General features: G+C 44.9%; 1 protein-coding gene and 2 pseudogenes across 1 annotated transcript; 2 read left to right on the forward strand and 1 right to left on the reverse strand.

Moving 5' to 3' along the window:
* Window positions 1–284: 284 nt before the first annotated feature.
* LOC123580355 lies at window positions 285–477 on the reverse strand (annotated as a pseudogene).
* Window positions 478–2,223: 1,746 nt separating this feature from the next.
* On the forward strand, window positions 2,224–4,649 carry LOC123580349 (annotated as a pseudogene).
* Window positions 4,650–10,721: 6,072 nt separating this feature from the next.
* Window positions 10,722–13,555, forward strand: DEFB132 (defensin beta 132). The gene is given in 2 exon segments (XM_045444997.1): window positions 10,722–10,975; window positions 12,396–13,555. Coding segments are annotated over 2 exon segments (714 nt in total). The 5' UTR covers window positions 10,722–10,785; the 3' UTR covers window positions 12,920–13,555.
* The last annotated feature ends 1,903 nt before the right edge of the window (window positions 13,556–15,458 follow it).

Raw genomic sequence — 15,458 nt, forward strand, 5'->3', positions numbered from 1 at the left:
GATGTGAAAAGAGCTCTTGGACATATTAAATTGTCGCGAGGAAGCTAAGGACCCATAAGCATAGGATGATACAATTATTTTGTATAATTTGCTCAATTTCATTGAATAAATTTGGCTTTGTGTTCTTTTGGCATACAGTTCTTTGAATTTTGACATGGTTGTTTTTCATGCCTCAAGTTCATTAACAAACATACCGGGTATGTTGAATTCAAGCGTTTGAAAAGAGATCGCACCTCCTAAGATGTTCCTTTTCACATCTGCTTAATGGGTTACTTAAAACATTCTTATTTCTCAAGCAGTTGGTGTCTTACTATAAACGAAGGTGCAGTGAATCCAGATCCAAAGTACACAGTCATCATATTTAGTAACCACCACTTGTTTTCCACTGAAAATGGCAAATTCTCCCCTGGACCCTCCTCAGAGTGGCTCCTACAGACCACAAGAGGTTGTGAACCTCCAGATGCTCTGTCCCAACATAGTGCGGTTGGAAGCTGGGCAAAAGGCACGACAGACACCCAAGACGAAAGATACCGTAGCACCACGCCAAGTCCCCGCCTTATTCCCCGGTGTTGAATTTTGGCACGTTTAGATTCGTGTAACCACCGCCACAAACAGAACATACAATAATAGCTTCACCACCTAAAAAAATACCTCTTTCTATTCAAACTCTTATCCCACCACAACCCCCAGCAACCATTGATCTATTTTCCATCACTGTGGTTTTGCTGTTTCCTAGGATACCCGCTGAATGAAATGTTCTGTGACTGGCTTCTCTCACTCAGCTTGTCTTTCAGGTCTATCCAATTTTCCATGTGCATCAATGACTCATTCCTCTTTCCTGCCAAATAGTATTATATTCTAGAGATCTAGTGCAGATTTTTTTTTTTTTTCTCCTTTCACTCATTGAGATCATTTGGGTTTTTCCAGTTTAGGGCTGTCACAAAGTTGCTATAAACATTTGTTTATAGGTTTTTGGGTGGTCCTAGGTTTTCATTTCACTAGGGCAAATACCCACGTGTAGGACTGCTAGGTCCAATGGGAAGTTGATGTTTAACTTTAAAAGAAACTGACAAACTATTTCCCAGAGTAACTGGGCCATTTTGCATTCCCACCAGCAATTCAAGAGATAACAATTTTTTCCACATCCTTGCCAGCAATTGGTGTTGTTGGGATTTTTATTTTAGCAAATCTTATTAACATTGTTTTAAAATGTTTTAGGGGCGCCTGGGTGGCGCAGTCGGTTAAGCGTCCGACTTCAGCCAGGTCACGATCTCGCGGTCCGTGAGTTCGAGCCCCGCGTCAGGCTCTGGGCTGATGGCTCAGAGCCTGGAGCCTGTTTCTGATTCTGTGTCTCCCTCTCTCTCTGCCCCTCCCCCATTCATGCTCTGTCTCTCTCTGTCCCAAAAATAAATAAACGTTGAAAAAAAAATTAAAAAAAAAATAAATAAATAAAATGTTTTAAATGTTTTGAATGTTTTAAAAATTCACAGCTGGGGCGCCTGGATGGCTCAGTCGGTTAACTGTCCAACTTCAGCTCAGGTCAGGATCTCGCCATCTGTGAGTTCAAGCCCCACGTCGGGCTCTGTGCTGACAGCTCAGAGCCTGAAGCCTGCTTCAAATTCTGTGTTTCTGTCTCTCTCTCTCCCTGCCCCATCACTGCTCACACTCTGCCTCGCTCTCTCTCTCAAAAATAAACATTGGAAAAAAATTTTTTTTAATTCATAGGATTGGGATGCCTGGATGTCTCAGTCAGTTAAGCATCCAACTTCAGCTCAAGTCATGATCTCACATTCATGAGTTCAAGCCTCACATCGGACTCCACACTGTCAGCTTCTCTCTCTCTTCATTATTCTCTGCCCCTCCCCCTCTCATGATCTCTCTCTCTCTCTCTCTCTCTCTCAAAATAAAAAAATCATAGGATTAAAAGAAAAGATATTATATATTATTTATGTAATTGACACAAAACACAAATACATAAAGGGAAGATAAAAATAAGCATCCAATACAAGAACCTATAGGAAAAACATCAAAATTAACTTTTTGGAACTGAAAGAAAAGCATATACATACTGAAAATAGTTTGCTACACACCCAAATCCTCCCTTAAAGCCAACAGCAAGCAGGATAGTGTAAGGGCAAACACAAATGAAAAAGATGAGCCTTGCCTCACTCGCCTCTGATGGCCTGCCTTGGTGCCCGCATGCCCTGCCACTGCCCTGCAAAAATGTTTCAGTTACCTGCAGTCTTTTGCCAAAGTAGGCCAGGGTCCAGGGCACTGGCTCCTCGTCTCACTCAGGCCTCCAAAGATACAAAATTCGGTGCAGATGCGTGAGCCTTAATGCTCCAAGGTATAGACCTTTTAGCAGATGTTGTAGCTGTTACATGGGGCCAAAGGAAAGAACAGTGATTATTGAGCACAGTTGGGGAAGTCCCAAAGCAACAAAAGATGGCAGGACCGTTGCAAAGTCCATGCACTTAAAAGGTAAGTATCAAAATATTGGCCCTAAACTTGTTCAAGATGTTGCCAATAACACAGATGAAGAGGCTGGCGATGGCACCACTACTGCTGTGTCTGGCACGCTCTATTGCCAAGGAAGGCTTCGAGAAGGTTAGCAAAGGTGCTAAGCCAGTGGACGTCAGGAGCGGTGTGATGCTAGCTGTTGATGCTGTAAGCGCTGAACTTAAGAAGCAGTCTAAACCTGTGTCGGCCCCAGAAGAAATTGCTCACATGGCTAGATTTCTGCAAGTGGAGACCAAGAAGTTGGCAACATCACTTCCGATGCAATGAAAAAGGCTGGAAGAGAGGGGGTCATCACAGTAAAGGTTGGAAAAACACGAAACAATGAATTAGAAATTATTGAAGGCATAAAGGTTGATCGAGGTTATATTTCTCTGTACTTCATTAACACAGCAAAAGATCAGAAATGTGAGGGGCGCCTGGGTGGCTCAGTCGGTTAGGCGTCCGGCTTCGGCTCAGGTCATGATCTCACGGTCTCTGGGTTCGAGCCCTGCGTCAGGCTGTGTGCTGAGAGCTCGGAGCCTAGAGCCTGCTTCGGATTCTGTGTCTCCCTCTCTCTCTGCTCTACCCCCACTCATCCTCTGTCTCCCTCTGTCTCAAAAATAAAAATAAACAGGGGCACCTGGGTGGCTCAGTCGGTTGAGCGTCAGACTTCGACTCAGGTCACGATCTCGCAGTCCATGAGTTCAAGCCCCGCGTCGGGCTCTGTGCTGACAGCTCGGAGCCTGGAGCCTGCTTCCGATTCTGTGTCTCCCTCTCTCTCTGCCCCTCCCCCGTTCATGCTCTGTCTCTCTCTGTCTCAAAAATAAATAAACGTTAAAAAAATTAAAAAAAATTAAAAATAAACATTAAAAAAATAAAAATAAAAAAAAAACATGAATTCCAAGATGACTATGTTCTACTGAGTGAAAAGAAAATGTCTAAAACAGAAAAACAAGAAAATTTCTAGTGTCCAGTCCGCTGTACCTGCTCTTGAAATGCCAATGCTCACTGCAAGTCCCTGTTCATAACTGCTGAAGATGTTCACGGAGAAGCTTTGAGTACACTTGTTTTGAATAGGTTAAAAGTTGGTCTTCAGGTGGTAAGCAGCCAAAGCTCTAGGTTTTGGTGACAACAGAAAAAAAATTGCTTAAAGACATGGCTATTGCTACTGGTGGTGCAGTGTCTGGGGAAGAAAGATTGACTCTAAATCTTGAAAATGTTCAGCTTCATGACTTAGGAAAAGTTGGAGAGGTCAATATGACCAAAGATGATTCCATGCTCTTAAAAGGAAAAGGTGACAAGGCTCAAACTGAAAAACGTATCCAAAAAAATCACTTGAAATCAACAGTTAGATATCACAACTAGTGAATATGAAAAGGAAAAGCTGAATGAACATCTGGCAAAACTCTCAGAGTAGCTGTGCCGAAGGCTGGGACAAATGATGTTGAAGTGAGTGAAAAGAAAGACAGAGTTACAGATGCCCTCAATGCTCCACGAGCTGCTACTGAAGATTCTCTGGGAAGGGGCTGTGCCCTGCTTTGGTGCATTCCAGCCTTGGATCCAATAACTCCAGCTAACGAAGATCTTCAAAATTCCTGCGATGACCATTGCTAAGAATGCAGGTGTTGAAGGATCCTTGATAGTTGAGAAACGTATGCAAAGTCCCTTAGAAGTTGGTTATGACGCTATGCTTTGGAGATTTTTTGAATGATGGTGGGAAAAGGAGTCACTGATCCAACTAAGGGTGTAAGACCTACTTTACTGGATACTGTTAGAATTGCCTTTCTGTTAACTATAGCAGAAGTCGTCGTCACCGGAATTCCTAAAGAAGAAAAGGACCCAGGAATGGGTGGCATGGGTAGACTGGGAGGGGGTATGGAAGGTGGAATGTTCTAATTCCTAGAACAGTGCTTTACCATTATTAATGAACTGTGAGAGGAAACTCAAGGCAGGGCCCTTCAACAATAACTTCAGAGAATTCCACTAGAGGAAATGACTGAAGAAAAGTCTGGCTGGTGTTTAAGAAAATCATGATAACCATCAGTTACTGGTTTCAGTTGACGACAAATTCTGATTTACTGCTGTCATTGTCCATGCTCACAAAGATTGTATTTTGTACTTTTGAATAAAAAGAGGCATTTTTACTACTATGATGTTAAAATCGGGATTTTCGGGGCGCCTGGGTGGCGCAGTCGGTTAAGCATCCGACTTCAGCCAGGTCACGATCTCGCGGTCCGGGAGTTCGAGCCCCACGTCAGGCTCTGGGCTGATGGCTCAGAGCCTGGAGCCTGTTTCAGATTCTGTGTCTCCCTCTCTCTCTGCCCCTCCCCCGTTCATGCTGTCTCTCTCTGTCCCAAAAATAAATAAATGTTGAAAAAAAAAAATTTTTTTTTAAATAAAAAAATAAAAAAAATAAAATCGGGATTTTCATACTTGCCGTCACCAGATGAAAAGTTAAGAAGCAGTCTTTCTGTGGAAAGCAAGAATAATTGTGTACAAAGTAGAGAAACAGCCAACTATGTGGCAACTTTTGTGTAATGAAAATTTGTTTAAAGTTAAAATAAAAAAAGAAAGAGGCTTAATTCTCCCTGTTAGAGACTTATTACCCCTCCCCTCCCTTTTCTTAGAGCATTTACTTTAGAAAACTTGTAAGTTCCTTCTCTTTCTTTAAAACATTTACTATTATTTTTTAATGTAAATATTCTTCTTGACCACTTTACAACCCAGGAATGTCTTTCTCAAAGACCTGGGAGCCACCTCTCTGAAATGTAGTCACGGTTTTTGTGGGTAGGTAGGAGCCTAACTTCAGCAGGTTCCTCAGGCTCCTCGCTCTAAGTTTCAAAACTACCACCTGCCACGAGGATATGAGAATTTTGTTTTTCCCTTGGGTGAAACCAATCAGCAAACACAGAGAAGCCACTCCACGTATCAAGTGAATCTAGGATCAGCAATGTGTGACAAATGGTACTTTCTGGTCCTCTTCAGGGCTAGGGAGCGTTTGTCTTGAGAACATGTCTGTAATGAGTTGTATCTTCTTGGCTATAGAAATGGGTAAGATTTTGGTCTTTGCAATCTCTTAGCAGATTGTCTACGGTATGCATCACGTCCCGGTTTAATGCTTATTTAGTGACAAAACGGTTTTCTTTCTCTTCTACGTCTGTGGGGAGGTTTTATGGGTTGAGAAGAGATTTTATTTTTAATTACATTCCCCCCAACAAGAGCAAATACATACATACATGTGCATGCACACACACACACACGCACACACAGAGATGACATCGTCAGCAAAACTAAGTGAAAAAAAAAAAGAGTAGAAAGAAATGGAAGTGAAGAAACAAACAAAAAAATGAAAGTGGGCTACACGCACAACAATAAAAGCACTAACATGTGCCCCGACACGGAGAAAATCCCGCCTTGGATGTAAGATTAACCCAGTTGTTCTCAAATGTGGTCTCTGAAAAGGGAGCCCTTGTGCATTGTTGGTGGGAACGTAAACTGGTGCAGCCACTATGGAAAACCATATGGAGGTGTTTCAAAAAATCACAGATAGAACTACCATTGATTCAGCAATCTCACTTCTGGGTATTTATTTGAAGGAAACAAAAACACCAACTGGAAAAGGTATCTGCACCTCCCAGTTCACTGCAGGGTTATTTACAATAGCCAAGATAGGGGAACCAACCTAAGTGTCCATCGATGGATGGATAGATGTGGTTTATATATACAATGGAATCTTATTCAGCCATAAAAAGAATGAAATCTTGCCACTTGCAACAGCATGGGTTGAGGGCATTATGCTAAGTCAGAAAGAGAAAGACAAATGTTGTATGATCTTACTTATATGTGGAATAAACCAAACAAAAACCAAGCTCACAGACAGAGAACAGACTGATGGTTGCCAGAGGTGGGAGTGGGCAAAGGTCGGCAGTTTGCCAGAGGTGGGCAAAACGGATGAAGGGGACCAAATTGTACAAACTTCCAGCTCTAAAATAAATAAGTCATGGAGATGTACTGTACAACATGGAAACTATATTTAATAATACTGTATTGCAGGGCACCTGAGTGGCTCAGTCGGTTGAGCATCCGTCTACAGCTCAGGTCATGATCTCGCGGTCTGTGAGTTCAAGCCCCGCGTCGGGCTCTGTGCTGACAGCTCAGAGCCTGGTGCCTGCTTCGGATTCTGTGTGTGTGTGTCTCTCTCTGCCCCTCCCCGCTCATGCTCTGGCTCTCTCTCTGTCAAAAATAAATAAACATTTAAAAAAATTTTTTTTCATAAAAATAAAAATAATACTGTATTGCATATTTGAAAGTTGCTAAAAGAGCAAATCTGAAGTTCTCATTGTAAGAGAACAGAAACTCTGTAATTATGTGTGCTAATGGAATTAGCATTAAATCTAATTAGCATTAGAATTAAATCTATAGGAATTCTATACACATATAGAATCATTATATTCTATACCTGAAACCAATATAACATATTCAATTATACCTCAATTAAAAAAAAAAAAAAGTGTGGTCTCTGAACCAGCAGCAGCAACACCATGGGAAATGCCAATCTTAGACCTACCTGAGACCCACTGAATCAGCAACTCTGGGGGTAGAGGCTCAACAACATGTATTTTCACCAATCTTCTGCATGACTCAGATACGTGCTATAGTTTGAAAACCACAGGACCAGGCAAATAGATCTGAGAACCACCTGTCAAATCTGGAGGGTTCCTACACTTGGGAATATGTGGAGGTGGGTGGACAGGGAATTTCTGCACTGAACTAGTCACTCAAGAGTCTCTGAAACACCAAATTTAAAAAACCCTTATAGGGATGCCTGGCTGGCTCAGTTGATAGAGCCTGTGACTGTGATCTCAGGGTCATGAGTTCAAGCCCCACCTTGGGTGTGGAGCCTACTTAAAAATAATTAAACACAATAATTTTATAATAAAATAAAAATTAAATTTAGTAATTTAATTTAGCAACACTGGGGCCAGCATTTGCTCCCAATACACACACACACACAGCATGTCCATGAGCTCTTGGCAGGGGCAGCTCAGAAGACAGTGACTATTTCCCTCCAGACTCCAAAGATAGAGTTACGGTTTCACCAGAGGAGAAGTCTCTCTCATTCCTGCCTTCACCCCAACTCTAGTCAGGGCAAGCACAGTCCAAAAGACTGGACCTCCTTCCCCCACCTAACTCCCACTCCTAGGGTGCAGGCTCTCCTCTAGGAGCACCAAGTCAAGAATACTTGAACTGTGATCACCCTCCCTCCTCATAGGCAGAGGTTCCAAGAAGGGCAAGCCAAGAAGACAGAGGTTACCATGACCCCAACACATGCTCCAGCTTATAGGGCAGTGGTGTCACTCCAGGAGAAGCCAGTGTGCTCCAGGTCTCAAGGGGGCAGACAAGACAGGTGTACTGGTATGTCTGTAACACTTTGAGACAGAACCCCCCTTCTTTCTGAATCAGAAATTTAGGTATCTTATATACAGTGCAGCGCTGGGTATGCTTTATGATCTAATATGAAATTTTCAAGGTGAATGAATTAAGCATTTACATTTATGGATAGGGCAGATAATATTCAGTCTGAATTCTGAAATACTTTATGTATTTTTTATGTTTTAAAAAGTCATTCACTAGGTAGTGTGTGTGTGTGGTCTTCTGATATTTAGGTTTCAGATATTTAATTAAATTTAGACTTTTGAGTGGTCATCTTTATAACAATAACATTATACAGTATCCTTAGATGTCCTTCTCTTTTTACAGTATCTACTGGTTTCCTTCTAGAACAATGATAGAATTAGCATATTTTTTATCTCTCCTCCCTTTCCAACACATCCAATATGAGTCAATACAATGTTATCTCAATGTTCTCAATGTTATCTCTACATTGCCAAATATGTCTACACCTTTATCACTTGATTCTTCAGCCTTGATTGATGTTCTTTGAGTTACACCTATTAAAGATGAAGCAATCAGCAAGTTAGTCCCTATCTCTTGGGATGCTCACCTATGAAATCCAGCCATCCTTCTGTAAGGAAGGCCACATGGGGAGGCCTAAATGAAGAGGTCCCTCACGCCCACTGAGTTTATAACTGATAGCACCACCCTGGCAGCCATATGAGCGAGCCATCTTGGAAGTAGATCCTCCAGCCCCAGCTAACGTGCCCCAGCTGACGCCATGTGGAACAGAGATGAGCCTCTCCTACTGAATCCTGCCCAAACTGCAGAGTCACGAGCTAAGTGAACGGCTACTGCGGTTCTCGCCACTAAACCAGTTTGTTATATAGCAACAGATAACCAGAACAATAAGCAGCATTAGAATTCTTTCCTAAACTTGGTCCCCAGACCAAGCTGAGAGAAGTGGTTCTACAGTACTAAACGGCATGCCGAGGTCAACTATTCTACCGATTCCTGACTGCAAGAAACTTATTATTCTAACCCAGTCAGTCAGCTGGCATTAACTAATACAAAACATGACGTATTAGCCAATATAAAAATGCCACCCCTAGCTGGCCAACTGAGTCAAGAGAATACTATTGGCTCTAAGATACGTCGGCCAAGGAACCCAGGCTGGTCAATTGTACATCTAAGGTAATCTCCTTGGTGATCTCTGTCTAGCATGACTAACAGGTTTCATACTGTTGTTTCCAGCTTAATTGTAAACCCTCCATGAATAAGGCAACATCTAAGGGTTTAGAGGGCTGGATCTCTTACTCTGCCCAAGACAGTCACTCCCTCATCACTCCAGAGGGTAGCTGTGGACGCATCATGGTGAGTCCCAGAAATTTTGGAATGGTTGCTCACTCCTCTAGGGTACAGGTCATGTATCCATAGGTCAAACAAGGAAAGTCATTTTTGCAAATTGGAAGAACATCCCAGAAGGGATATGGTGACCAGTCTAGGAAATGTCCCATTTGGTCATAAGGGTCAATCAGTTAATGGCTGTTATTTCTATTGGTGGGCATAAACATGGGCCTACTGCATTACTAACCCCCCACCCCTGTCCCCAAATAAATAAATAAATAAATAAATAAATAAATAAAAACTGTTCAGTGACCTAATCAACAAAATAAAAGGTAAATGATTATGGACCTGAAGTAGCAGCAATATTAATGTTAGGGAAAGAGCACATTTCGCTACTTCCAGGTTCCAGTGGAGGAACTAACCTCACACATTCTCTTCAAAGCGGATGTGGCTGCCACAGAGCAGTGACAAAGAAATTCCCCAGAGGGAGCTGGCCAGAGCTGATCTGCAGAGGTGGCCATGGGGCAGAGAGAGAGGCAGTTGCCTGAGGACACAAGCCAGTGCTGCTACTGGAGTGGCCATCAGGGGGAAGGAGCATGGCCTGAGCAGGGCTGGAGCTGGGCCGAGAGCCATGGGGCTCCTTGGCTGAATTTAAAAATGGAGAACCGGCACCCAGAATGAAATGGGCGGTTTGTGGTGTTCTTCCATCGGCCGGCCTAGGTCCGCTCTTTCACTTCCAACACCCTCCACTGTCAAAGCCTAACACAGGACCAGCTGGCAAAAGAGGCATCTTTCCAGGGTTCAAATCCAGTATCGCAAAGCAGGACAAAGAAGGGTGGATTTGGGGCTAAGAGAATAAACTGGTAATCAGCGCATCTACACGCGGAGGATAGCAGAACAGAAGCATCCAAGACTAACTTCATCCCACCACCAAATCACCCCCTTCTTGTTGTTGATTAAATAATAGATGCTTCTACGAGTTAAGCCACTGTTAGTTGAATTGCCCGCCTCTTGCGACGCCACGTATTTCCAACTGAAACAGGAAGAGTGTTGGCGTGTCTTTAGTGAGCCGCCCGCCTTGTAAATGAGTCTCTGCAATAGGTCTAATCACTGCATGGTGTCCAATTATACTGTCTTCAGTTGCATCCATGTTTCACCAACATTTAGAATGCTTTTGGTTTTCTGCCATTGTAAACAATGTTGAGATAGACCTCTTTGTGTATTTGTTCGATTATTTCCGTTAGACCAAAGTCCAGGAATAGAGTTACCGAGGCAAAATGCAGGCATTTTTCAAGACTCCTGGTGCATATTGCCAAATTGCTCTCTGAAAGCAAAACAGTACCAATCAACACGCCCAGCAGCGGTGCAAAAGAGCAGTCGTTTCTCCCACACCCTTGCCAACACTGGCTAGGAAGCATATTTCGAAAGATGGTGCTGTGTTCTGCCTCTTCCCCTCCCAACAGCCTAGAATACAAGCGCTCAATAAATCAATCACAGCTACAGACTGGTAGCCATTATGATCTAATCTGACTGTTCTGGGTGGCAATGAACTCTTCCTCTGGTTCACTGCCCAGTATCCTGGCATCATGTGGCTCCTATAAAGGCAGTAGCTCCAAGCACACCACACAGAGGGTCCGGACTCCATTAAACCGCCGCCTTGCTTCCCAAGCTATCCCTTCGGCCATGAAGCTCCTGTTCCTGGTCTTTGCATCCCTTGGATTCCTGGTGACTCCAGGTAAACTGGATGGAGGAGGAGGGCTGGGGGGCAGGAATGCTAACAGATCTGGTTGCTCGGGTGACAGGCAAGCCAGGTGGAGGCTTGGAGGCAGGACTTACCCCCCTGAGTTCCAGCCAAAGGTAGGGATCGCTCAACATTCACCACCGGCCTCAATACCCCGTACCCAGCCACTACCCTGTGTACGATCTTCTACAAAAACCAGTCCTCAAACTTTTTTCCTGTTTTAAAACAAAAGTCAGGGGCGCCTGGGTGGCGCAGTCGGTTAAGCGTCCGACTTCAGCCAGGTCACGATCTCGCGGTCCGTGAGTTCGAGCCCCGCGTCAGGCTATGGGCTGATGGCTCAGAGCCTGGAGCCTGTTTCCGATTCTGTGTCTCCCTCTCTCTCTGCCCCTCCCCCGTTCATGCTTTGTCTCTCTCTGTCCCAAAAATAAATAAACGTTGAAAAAAAAAAAAAATTTTTTTAAACAAAAGTCAGCCTCAACCTGGTCCAAAATACCTTTCTCTCACTTTATGTGAGCTCCCTATATCTAAGCTCCTAAGATGCTGAGAAGGCCACTCTCTCTGCCACTTTCATCAGCCCCAGAGTTAGTGCTCAGAGGAGAGACTGGGCCTAGGAGCAAGGGCCCCATCCCCATGCCCAACAGAGTGCTGGCAGGCAGGGCGAAGAGACCTCCCAGAGGGCAAGTTCACACAGGATGGCAAACAAGGTGCTCCACCTGAACCCTGGGGTGAGGAGAGCAAGCAGAGCCAGAGAGAAAGAAATCAGACAGCCAGGCACTGGGTGCGTAGAAACCCAGAAGGGAACGGTGCTCAGAAGATGCCAGTGCTGAGGTGATGGCACACAGAGCTAAGACACAGCCATCAGATTTAACCAGAAGGTGGCCCCTGGTATCCGGCAGTGTATGAATGCATAAAAACCCCATAAGTAGCAACCACTAACTTCCCTTTGAGGCGTTGGGGAACGATGTGACCTTTTTTTTCTTTGCCCTGGGTCGACTGATACTTGGTTTCCTATTCCCTGAGAACAAATGAGGCAGAAAAGTGGAGGCCGGGGGGTAAGAATAGCCCCAATTCCCCCTTTCAAGGGTTCAGGTTCCTCCCTGCCATGAAGACCCGGCTCCCCACACCCCGATTCCACCCACACATCCTGTGGCACCAACTACAGTGGTGTTACAGGCCTTGACTAGCGGCAAAGCCGCGGAGACTGGCGGAGAAAGAGCTCCTCGGGGTTCCCCAGAGGCCGTCAGTCCAGGCAAGTCCTGTCTCCTCTTGCCGGACTTCCCCCCTCTCATTTGCCTGCTGTCTCAAGTGGCCATCTCAGAATAAAAAGCCAAACGCTCCCCTACGGCCCCGATCCCTGGGCAGGCCCCGGGGCTGCCTCCACCCTGAACTTCTCCTCTGGTCCTCTCCTCTGCAGCCAGCGGGGGTGGGTCGAGCTGTGGGCTCAAGTTCCCAGGACCCTGCAGGCTGCACTGCAGCTCCCCGGAGAGATCCACCTTCATGTGAGACAGGAGCAAACAGCGCTGCACCAAAGACCACGGGAGGCCCATCGCGCCACCGCCTGTCCACAGATCGAAGCAGCTCTGCAGAACAGCTACCAAAAGCCAAACCGAGAAGCAACCGACGGCTACGACGCCACGACCACGATCTACGATACCACAGCCGCGGTGCACAGCGCGACACCATCTCCAAGTAGTCCCAGTACTGTTAGCCCCACCCCCACGAATGGTGGAGGCTCCCTCCTTCCGCGGCTCCGGTTTATGGCCCATCTCAAAGCTCCTGTCTTCTACAACGCTCTGCCATCCACTTAATAAACCCTGGCGTCTGTATCTAGCCCACACGAAGGCCTCCCAGTTGGACTCCTCCACGGGGTATGTTGTCAGTTTGGGGGCTCTAAGACCTAATACCAAGACAGAGTTAGGCACGAAAAGATTTCACTGAGGGGGAAACACCTGTGGCAGGAGGAGGGGAGGAGCAGGAGGCAGGGGAGCCTTCAGACTGCAAAGCGGGTCTGATACCTGTGAAAGGAGAGGGACGGGAGGACTGGAGAGGAGGAGCCTGAGATTACAGGTCTAGGGCTGATGGAAAGGCACGGAGCCCCTCAGAGGAGCCCCACCCAGGGCAAGGAGCTCCAGGCTGGAGTATCCCATGGGGTATATATAGTCCAGGGCTGGGAGCAGCCCCTGGAGAACATGGCCTTGGGTAAATGCTACTGCAGATCTGGAAGTATGGCAACCGGAGGCTGTCCACCAGCTACATCCTCACAGCCGCTTCTCTTGAAGGGAGGTCTGAGCAGTGCACCTCCATGGCTGCCACAAAGCAGGAGGTGAGAGAGAAGAGGGCTGAAGGTGCACGGTTTGGCCAGCCATGTTGACCGACTGATGAGGTATTCATTTACTCGTTTGTGTAATAAAACGGACAAAATGCAGGCATCCAACATCGGTAACGGTCTCAGAAAGCAAGGCCGCAATGGTGCTTGGGACGCAAATGTGCCCCCTCACAATATAGGAACTGGCACAGCCCTGTTGGAAAGTCAAGTGGAAATAAGAACAAAGAAACAGAACTTCTGCGTGTTTAATCCAGTGAACGTTACTTCTAGGAATCTATCCATTTGTCAAGTTATTCAAAGGAAGGAAAAAGGCACGGAGCTGTTCAATGCAACGTTATTTAAAATGGCAAGAAAACAGGAAAATTCTAAACGGCGAAACACTATATACTAATAACACATATAGTTACAAACAATAGAAATACTTAGAGAATAGGGTACATACAAGTTAACATGATCCAAAATAGCATTTATACGATGGCTGCCATCATATCAAACTATCTCTTCAAAGGATACAATGAAACTCATGAAAATTATGACTTTTTTTGCGGGGGGGAGGGGGTTGGAAAGCAGGATAAGTTTCCTCTCACATCCTGATGCCCATGAATTTTCTATAACATTTACATGACAGATGCCAAATTCCACCTGAGAGAAACAAACCAGAACACTCAGGCCTAAATAATTCCAAGAAATCCTGGAAACCAGCTAACCACACAAAAACACGGAACTGCCAATTCCCTACCTCACATCTCAAACCAAAATGAATTCCAGATGGTTTAAAAATGACAGTGTGAAAAACAAAGTATTAAAAGATTACATAGCAGAGCGCCTGGTTAAGCGGCCGACTTCGGCTCAGGTCACGATCTCACGGTGCGCGAGTTCGAGCCCCGCGTCGGGCTCTGGGCTGACGGCTCCAAGCCTGGAGCCTGCTTCGGATTCTGTGTCTCCCTCTCTGTCTGTCCCTCTCCTGTTCATGCCCTGTCTCTCTCTCAAAAATAAATAAACAATAAAAAAATTTAAAAAAAAAAAACAACAGAAGAAATACCAAATTGTTTCCCAAGATGGTTGTGTCATTATACATTCCCACCATCAAGGGAAAGTACACATTCTACTTGCCACCAGCACTGGGTATATGGTCGGTCTTTTACATTTTAGCCACTCTAGTAAGCATGTAGTGGTATCTCATCGTGCTTTTAAATGTACAACTCTTGGGGCGCCTGGGTGGCGCAGTCGGTTAGGCGTCCGACTTCAGCCAGGTCACGATCTCGCGGTCCGTGAGTTCGAGCCCCGCGTCAGGCTCTGGGCTGATGGCTCAGAGCCTGGAGCCTGTTTCCGATTCTGTGTCTCCCTCTCTCTCTGCCCCTCCCCCGTTCATGCTCTGTCTCTCTCTGTCCCAAAAATAAATAAACGTTGAAAAAAAAAAATTTAAATGTACAACTCTTTAATAACTAGTTACCCAAAAAAGCTTATTCTGTCTGATTCCATTTATATGAAATTCTAGAAAACTCCAAGTAATCTCCAATGACAGAAAGCAGACCAGTGGTGGCCTAGGAATATGAGGGGCGGGTGGAAGGAGGAGCTACAAAGGGGCATGAGGACACTTTGAGGCAGTGAATGTGTTCATTATCTTAATTGTGGTGATGGCCTGGCAGGAGTATACATAAGGCAAAAACTTCCCAACTCGGACCCTTTAAGTGTGGGTAGTTTGTTGTATGTCAATGATACCTCAAAAAATATATATATTAAAATAAACCTCAAAGTGAAACAGAAAAATTAAAGTATCATAAATAGTTAAAAGGCAAATGACAAATTGAGACATATATGACAAAGTGCTGATACCCTAAAAATATAGTAAGTTAACATAAAGGAGGAAAACCTCAAACCTCTAGTAGAAAAAGGGCTGCGTGACATGAACTAGCAACGTAACTGTGAAAATGGCCAAAGAACATGGGGGAGAAAACGTCTTACTCGGTCTCAAATAAATGCAAATTGAACCAATATTGTATATATGCAATGGAACATCACTCAGCCATAAAAAGAATGAAATTTTGCCACTTGCAACAACATGGATGGACCTAGAAAGTAGGATGCTAAGTGAAATAAGTCAGACAGTGAAGGACCATGTGATTTCACTTACAGGTGAAATCTACAAAA

Source organism: Leopardus geoffroyi, chromosome A3 (assembly GCF_018350155.1).
Source record: "Leopardus geoffroyi isolate Oge1 chromosome A3, O.geoffroyi_Oge1_pat1.0, whole genome shotgun sequence".
Taxonomy (NCBI): Eukaryota; Metazoa; Chordata; class Mammalia; order Carnivora; family Felidae; genus Leopardus; species Leopardus geoffroyi.